At 42.3% G+C, this 8,867-nt stretch overlaps 1 protein-coding gene across 1 annotated transcript in view; it reads left to right on the top strand.

The window, feature by feature from the left end:
* Positions 1-2,712: 2,712 nt before the first annotated feature.
* The window catches only part of DNAJC15 (DnaJ heat shock protein family (Hsp40) member C15), a 67,076-nt gene continuing 60,921 nt past the window's right edge, over positions 2,713-8,867 (top strand). The window contains exon 1 of the mRNA XM_082601907.1: positions 2,713-2,876. Coding sequence (XP_082458033.1) covers positions 2,772-2,876 — 105 coding nt within the window. The 5' untranslated portion in view covers positions 2,713-2,771. The remainder of the gene's footprint in view (positions 2,877-8,867) is intronic.

Raw genomic sequence — 8,867 nt, 5'->3', positions numbered from 1 at the left:
AGAAAACACTTCCGAGCTAGCATGTCACACTGATGCGGGGATTACCCGCCAGCTTGGCGCGAAATTCCTCCATCACTTTTCCACGCTTCTATATTATTGTGGACATTATCGGCATGGCAGACTTCACACATTCCATGATCTTGTTCTTGTTCTTTAGAATCGTGCCGGTGGTTGAACGATTCATGTTATAAGAATGAACGACGTCCACCATCTTTTCGCCTCACTCTACTCTCTCAATTATTTTCACTTTTGTTTCCATTGTTACCCCTTTGTACTTCTTAGCAGTACCAGCTACAACATCGCTATTTTTACGCTTGCTTCTGGACATCCTGTGCTTAAAATAAAGGTACTGTACTACTGTACTCTATACAGTACTGTACAGTAAAGTACATAAAAGCCCAACCACTTGTAGAGGATGCACACATGTGACAGTGTGCTCCAGACACGTGAACTAACTTTTATGTGATAGGACATGCGAACGCACGTTCACATTTTGAAAGTTCACAACCTGAAGGTTTGTATGTAGGGGACTTACTGTATCTTATTTATTTACTTGGCATTGTAGACTCAGTGCCGAGTAGAGTGTCTGATACCTAACAGATGCTTAACACATATTTATCGAATATGTGAATGGATGAACGAATGAATGACCTGTGGGTTCCAATCCAATTTATTTACTTAGTTCACCAACGTCCTCGATACTTGTGGATCAGTCTAATGAAAATTAATTTCTGTAATAAGGCCATTTTTCTGAAGAGTCTTGGCATTCTTTTTTTAACCCAGTTCTACATGCCACCTTTTTCATTTCTGTGTGTTTGTTTCCAGCTGAAATTTCCGGACCTCCTCCTCTTTCATGTAAAAAAGTCTTACCCATTCGTCACTGACCACCTCAATGGCTCAGTCTCCACCAACACTCCTCTGATGACCCTGGTTAAAAATGGCCGCTCCCTCACAGAAACACGAATCAAATTGTGGTGGTAACTCTCTTCTTAAGTGTATTGTACAAATTACTTCCATATATATTTTTTTACAACTTTATTGGAGTATAATTGCTTCACAATGGTGTATTAGTTTCTGCTTTATAACAAAGTGAATCAGTTATACATATACATCCGTTCCCATATCCCTTCCCTCTTGCGTCTCCCTCCCTCCCACCCTCCCTATCCCTCCCCTCCAGTCGGTCACAAAGAACCGAGCTGATCTCCCTGTGCTATGCGGCTGCTTCCCACTAGCTATCTACCTTACGTTTGGTAGTGTATATATATGTCCATGCCTCTCTCTCGCTTTGTCACAGCTTACCCTTCCCTCTCCCCATATCCTCAAGTCCATTCTCAAGTAGGTTTGTGTCTTTATTCCTGTTTTACCCCTAGGTTCTTCATCATATTCTTTTTTTTTCCTTTTTTCCTTTTATCCTTACAATTTCCCTGAGTCAGAATGTTGGACAAATGTTACTCCCCTTCCATAGGTTAGGAGAGATCTGAAGCAGTTAATGGGTATATTCAGGAACACAAGCCTAGAAAATGAAGGAACATATACCAGAACTCAGATCTCTTCTATCCTCCTAGTCCCTTCCTCTTTATACTGCTGTATGATGCATATAGACTCATGCTCTGGAATACATTATAATCACTTCGTATTAGTTTTATCTTCCCTACTGGATTGTAAATTCCTCCAGGCCCTAACTTCTTGGGCTTGCTAATAATATTAACTAAATCAATAAATTAGTAGATCCTCAAAACTTTTAAATCAGGAATTTAAAAAAAAAAAGAAAAGATTTGTAAGCTGCTTTTGCAATGGGTATAAAAGGCAAAAGAGCTGCCAAGTTGGTACAGGAGTTGGAAAGCACTACACTGGCTTCAATTGTTGGTTAATTTTTACTCCAAAAGGCTTTACTTAAAAATTACTAATAATAGGGCTTCCCGGGTGGCGCAGTGGTTGAGAGTCCGCCTGCCGATGCAGGGGACACGGGTTCGTGCCCCGGTCCGGGAGGATCCACATGCCGCAGAGCGGCTGGGCCCGTGAGCCATGGCTGCTGAGCCTGCGCGTCCGGAGCCTGTGCTCCGCAATGGGAGAGGCCACAATAGTGAGAGGCCCGCGTACCGCAAAATAATAATAATAATAATAAATCAGAAAAATAAAATAAACAAAAAAGAAAAAAAACGAATAATGAAGTGGGTCTTTCTATATCCAAGTCAGTACAAAACCATTTGTGGGGTGGAAGGTTACAAGTTTCTTTGTAATTTCAATCTTACATATAGCCAATCATATGGCGGGATCAGTGGTTGGGCGGGGTGTGTGTGGGAGGGCAGGTTTAGAAAGGTCTGGTGTGGGTCTCAGGGAACGTCAGGGAACTTCGGCACTGCACTTAGACTCTCTGGGTCTCTCCTGGTCCGGCATCTGATGAAACCAACATCAGATCTCACATCAGACTGCAGGGCTTAAACCCAGGCTCTCAGGTCGGTATAGGGGAAGGAAGACAGGCCCCATCACGCTTTGCCCCACGAGTCCCAACGTTGGCTTTAGGCCTGTAAATCTGAAACAAAGAAGAAACTCCTCCACAGCCTAGGGGCCCCAGCTAGGATCTGACCTTTGGCTTGAGGGGACAAGTTGGTCTGAGCCTGGGTGAGAACGAGATCCCCTGGGGCCCCGCCCTCCACTAGCGCAGCGGGAGAGGTATAGGTAAAACCCGCGAAAGGACCGCCCTAACTAGTTTGTCCCTGCGGCCGCCTCGTAGGCAGCGGGGCGTTCCGAGTGCCCCGCGCCGCATTGCTATGGCTGCCCGTGGCGGCGTCGCCACCGCCGGCGAGGGCCTTCGCTACGCTGAGTACTCGCCGCCCCCGACCAAGCGGTCGGACGCCGACATTGACCGGAGACTGGTGAGTCTGCCGGCTCTCCTGCCGTTCTCCCGCTCCAAGCTGCCCGAGCCTACCTGCTAGCGCTCCCCAAACCACCCCCCTCCCCCGCCCAGTCCCTGCCTCACCTCACCTTACCTCCGAACCGGGGTCGTCCCGGTGTTCATCCACTATCTTTGTCCCACCCCTCATTTATTCAGAGCTGATGCTCCTCGGTGCCCGGCGTTGACGAGTAGGCGTGTTCGGAGAATCTCTGGTCCCTCAAGGAGCTTTCATTCTTGTCGGGAAGACAGACCAGAGAACAGGCAATTGCAGATGCAGTGTGATAAGTGCTGTAGGATGGGTGTTCCCATCATGTAGGAGGAGACCCCAGTCCAGTCTTTCGGGGCTAGGGGGTGAGGCCAGGGGAGGCTTCTAGGAGAAAGCGCTGTAACCATCGTTGTAAAACTAAGGCCTGAAGAATGAGTAGCGGCAGACTCGGTGAAGAGGAAAAAGCGTTTCAGGCGCCAGTAGTATCATCTACAGAGTCGTAGGCCAGGTAAACAGGGCCCAGGCAGGCATAGTAAGGGGTCTCTTCAGGCAGAAATGTAGAGCTGGGAAAAGAAACTGTCCAGTGGAAACATAATGCGAGCCGCATACGTGTTTTTAGATTTTCAGTAGCCATATTTAAGAAGTGAAAAAAATACGTGGGTTTAATTTTAACAGCGCATTTTTATTTAATCCAGTATGTCCACAGTGATATTTTGACGTGAAATCAATATAAACATTATTTTTTTAAAAAATAAATTTATCTGTTTATTTTTGGCCGCGTTAGGTCTTTGTTGCTGCACACAGGCTTTCTCTAGCTGCCGCCAGCGGGGGCTACGCTTCGTTGCGGTGCGCGGGCTTCTCTTGTTGCAGAGCTCGGGCTCTAGGCGCGTGGGCTTCAGTAGTTGTGGCACGCGGGCTCAGTAGTTGTGGCTCACGGGCTTAGTTGCTCCTCGGCATGTGGGATCTTCCCCGACCAGGGCTCGAACCCGTGTACCCTGCATTGGCAGGCGGATTCGTAACCACTGAACCACCAGGGAAGTCCCAATGTAAACATTATTAATGAGATGTTTTACTTTTTTTTTTTTGGTACTAAGTACTTGAAATCCAGTGTGTATTTTACACTTAACAGGACGTCTCGGTTCGGACTAGACACATTTCACATACTTAGTTGCCACATGTAGTTAGTGGGCCACCTTACTGATCTGTGCTGTTCCCAAACGGGGGCCAGAACATAGGAAGCTTCTGGTAAATCACGTGAACAGGTTGGGGTATCCTGAGGTACCATTTTGATGAGCTTTAAGCAGAGGAGTGACCTGTTGGACAATTGTAAAGTTCTCTCAGGCTACGTGTGAGAAGAATGGATTAGTTGGAGAAAGTCTGTTTTATCCCTTTTCCACACCACCTTCCGTGTTGATCCAGCCAACAGTGACATGTCTTGCCCTTAGATGCACAGCACTTGTTGTCCATACTGTTCGTTGACTAGTCATACACAGTCTTGTGACATCTTTTATGTTGACCTGTCATTTTCCAGCATTTTTTTTGTTTCCTAAGAGCAGAGACTGGGTGTTTACTTCAAGTAAGCACTCAATTTGTAAGCACTCAGTTATCGTTACTTAACTGATAAATTTCTGGAACAGTCAGTGGGCTGGAAAGGTTTCAGAAAGCAATACGCTTTTGTTCAACAGACATTTCTTGAGCACTGCTGGATACCAGTCAGGTATCATCCTTGGAAGAAGTAAATGAACAAAACAGATAAAAAGTTTGAAGTAGCAAACTCTTTGAGTTCCTGCTATGTCTGATTCATTCCATACCACAGCCCTGTGAGGAAGGTCCTTTTCAGTTGTCACTTAAACGAGGAGACGGAGACTCAGAAAGTGGTAACTCATCCGGGTTCATTCTCCTAATAAGTGGTGGGCCTAGGGTTCTAAATCCTAACACTCTTTCCACTGTGACTTGCTGACTCCTTAGAAATAAGGCTTTCTTTCTTTTTTTTTATTATTTAACTTTTTTTTAAATTGAAGTATAGTTGATTTACGATGTTATGTTGGTTTAAGGTGCACAGCAGAGTGATTCGGATATATATATATATATATATATATATATATATATATATATATCCAGGTTCTTTTTCCTTATAGGTTATTACAAAATATTTCAAAATATTAAGGATAGTTCCCAGAAATAAGGCTTTCTGAATAGAGTGTTCAGTCTGTGATGTAAACTGGATAAGATATTAGGTTAGGCAGAACTCATCTCTCTATGGAGAGTTGTAAAAATCTCAGTACTGGACTGATTTGCAAGGCGATTGGAGCCCTGTGGTATTTTGAAGATAGAAATGATATTGGTGATTTTTTTACATCTGTAGGTACTTTTCTTTGGAAAAGGGAGTGTATAGAATCCAAACTATCAGTTAGGAGACATCTTTAGTAGTCTGGGCATGTGAAGGCATGGGTAGGTCAGTGCTTCTAAACCTGTCCAGCCCAGAGCCCCCTTTTTATAATAAATATTAAAGTTTCCTGTAATATCCTAAAGATTTATAGGCAATAAAAAATACCCATAAGCATAATTTTAAAAAATCAGTGTACTGCTCTAATTGAAGCATAAAGGTAAAATAAGTATTTTATTAGAAAATAACGTGTCTACTATTTAAATATATAAGTACTCAGGCATGATTACATTAGAAGACACAATGAAGAACTGATCAGTTGCTGGCATACTGCACCAGTGCAAAGAAATCATTGTGATTGGGATGGCTATAAATGCAGGCTGATTTCAGATGTATTACATTGGCAGTTCAAATACCATAAGGGCCATTGTCATCGACAAACTAATTTTTCCCAAGTTGTGAACAATTTTTGGTAAAATTTTGAATGAAACAAAGTGGAATCTTACCTCAATTTACATGATAGCTGCAATTCTGGAAAATTCAGTCTTCACTAAAATGGTGCAAAAATGATATATTTTATATGTAGTAAAGTCCTAGACTAAGATGATCATACATAGGCTTTTCACCTACTCAGTGTCCAGTAGAGTCTTTTAAAATCTTGAGGGATGCAGGCAGTTGTTTGTTTTCCTGTGTTGTCTCATATATTTTAGGACTTCTAGGATCCATAGTCCTCATCCACTAAATAGCCTCCTTCCTATCCAGCTTATCGTGACAACCAAAAAATGTCCTTGCAAATTTTCAGAAGGTCCCTAAGGGTCTGTTCTGCTTCTGTAGGGAATCACTGGTCCAGGCAGTGACCAATGATGAGGTGGAACATAAGAGAGTTGATAATAATAACTTTGGGGAAACTTAGAAGTACTGAAAGTGATGGGAAGTTGACAAAGTGTAGGATAACAAAGAACAAATGACCTAAGTATGGGATGTATTTGCTAATCTTATTGAAAATAGTAGAAAATCAAATGTTTGTCAAGGAATTGAAGAAGACATTTTTCATACCATTTTTTAAAAAGATGCAATTTATTTTAAAGTTTTTGAAATATATATCTGCAGTTGTAGATGTTAAATAACTGTCTCATGTAAGCTTTCCTTTAGGGATTAAGAATTCAGGTTCATTAGCCTGTTTGGGAGATTAAAAGGTAAAAAGGTAGGAGGAAATACCTGCATAGTACTTTGAATAAAATACTATCTTACAATTAATTGTTTAATAATCACAAGTCATGATCAGACTTTGCTTTAGCAAAGCTGCTTCTCATGGACAAGTAGAAAAGAAACTTTAAAGTCAAGAGGAGAATATTAATTTTTAAAGCAGTTTGAACAAAACTCAGTTTGTATGACTTGGTAGCCTTTCAATTTTCAGTACTTTGCTGAAGAGTGTAACTCCTAGTAGTATTAGGATGATGTAACGTATAAGAAAATTAGCCACATATATGTTTCAGTGTAAGCAAACCTGATACATGAAAATCAAAACCTATCAAACGTGTAAATTATCAAGTGCTTATTCATTACCAAAAAAAGAGACCACTTTTATTTTTCAATTGCAATTGGAATTTAAAATATTTACCTTGAAGCTTACCTTTGAAGAAATCACATGGATTATGTATTGTATATCCATATTTTTAACCTTGCCGTATTCTTTCCTCACTGTTCCTTTCACTGTAAAACAGTGTTCCTATCATTGTTATCATAAGAGGAGGCTAAAATGTAAGCTCCCTGAAGAGGGACTTTGCTGTCTGTGTATTTCCAACATTTATAAAGGTGCCTGTTATGTGGTAAGCACTTTAAAAAGAAATTGTTGAATGAGTAAATGTTATTCCGGAATGGGAAGGAATGAGAAGAATGGAGTTAATAAGAATTATCAGTTGTCGACCGGTGAGTCAGACAAATAAAAATACAAAATTCAGCTTATCTGAAGTGTAGCTCATTATATCCCCCCCCCCATGCATGGTGATTCTCGCCTATCCACTACCTTGAATAATGCCATCAACACTCCACTTTCTCCCTTCTCACTGTTATTCTGTTGGTCTTTAGCATCTCTCCTCTGACCTATTGTATTGATAATAGCCTTTAAAAACATGTCTCTTTGCTTCTGGTCCTTTATCCTTTTTACACTTCACACAGCCATCAGTTATTTTTCTATACTACACACCTAGTTACGGTACTATAATTTTTTTTTTTTTTTTTTTTTTTTTTTTTGTGGTACACGGGCCTCTCACTGTTGTGGCCTCGCCCGTCGCGGAGCACAGGCTCCAGACCCGCAGGCTCAGCGGCCATGGCTCACGGGCCCAGCCGCTCCGCGGCATGTGGGATCCTCCCGGACCAGGGCACGAACCCGTGTCCCTTGCATCGGCGGGCGGACCCCCAACCACTGCGCCACCAGGGAGGCCCGGTACTATAATTTTTTAAATTAATTTACCAAGTTCCTTTTTATAAATTTACCAAGGTCCAAACTTCTCATGGTAATTACATAAATTGTATAAATATGCCACTGTGATATACAGGACTGTTCACGAACTGACCCCTAAATGACTGACTTCCGCAGCCTCATTCTCCGTCTCCTTGACTGTATTGTACCCTGTGCTATGACTTTTACTTACTGTAGTTTTCTCCTCTGTCTGAAGTTCGTTGCCTGGCAAACTGCTGTTCTTTTTTTTTTTTTTTTTTTAATATATTTACTTTATTTATTTTTATTTTTGGCTGCATTGGGTCTCTGTTGCCGCGCGCGGGCTTTTCTTTTAGCTGTGGCGAGCGGGGGGCTACTCCTCCTTGCGGTGCACGGGCCTCCCATTGGGTGGCCTCTCTCGCTGCAGATCACGGGCTCTAGGCGCGCGGGCCTCAGTACTTGTGGCACTCAGGCTCAGCAGTTGTGGCTCGCGGGCTCCAGAGCGCAAGCTCAGCAGCTGTGGCGCACAGGCCTAGCTGCTCTGTGGCATGCGGTATCCTCCCGGACCAGAGCTCGAACCCATGTCCCCTGCACTGGCAGGCAGTGATTCCTAACCAGTGCGCCTCCAGGGAAGCCCCTGCTGTTCATTTTTTAAGACTCAGGTTACTGATGTGAAGCCTTACCTGACTCGAGTTCCCTTTCCCTAGTAGAATAAAGTCGTTTTATCCTAAGTACTTCCTTAGAAAGTCATATACAGTTTTTTATTAAATTATTTCTTATAATATATCAAAATTATTTATATATGTATAAGCACCTAGGTTGTGAAGTCTTAAGGGCAAGAACTTATATGCTTGCTTCTGTGATTGGCATTGCAGTCGATACATGGTAGTTACTTAATTGTTTATTAAATGAACAGCTATTAACTTTTATTACTACTGAGTGGCTTAATAAACATGGGTGTTTGGTTCAACATATTGATGCATGTATTCCTTTTCTGTTGGATTTCTCCTTATGTTAGTTTCTAAGGGAGAAGAGTCTGTGTCTGTCTTGCTCACTACTCTGCCCAGAATTTAGCACAGAGCCTGTCATAGATGCTAAATAAGTATTTGTATATTTATAGATAAATGCTAAACAAATGTTTGTTGAGTGACTAGTCTCC

Source organism: Mesoplodon mirus (assembly GCF_964341445.2).
Source record: "Mesoplodon mirus genome assembly, chromosome: 17".
In the NCBI taxonomy this organism is placed as follows: Eukaryota; Metazoa; Chordata; class Mammalia; order Artiodactyla; family Ziphiidae; genus Mesoplodon; species Mesoplodon mirus.
The sequence above is the reverse complement of the archived record's forward strand: the minus strand, read 5'-3'. Positions and strand labels throughout refer to the sequence as shown.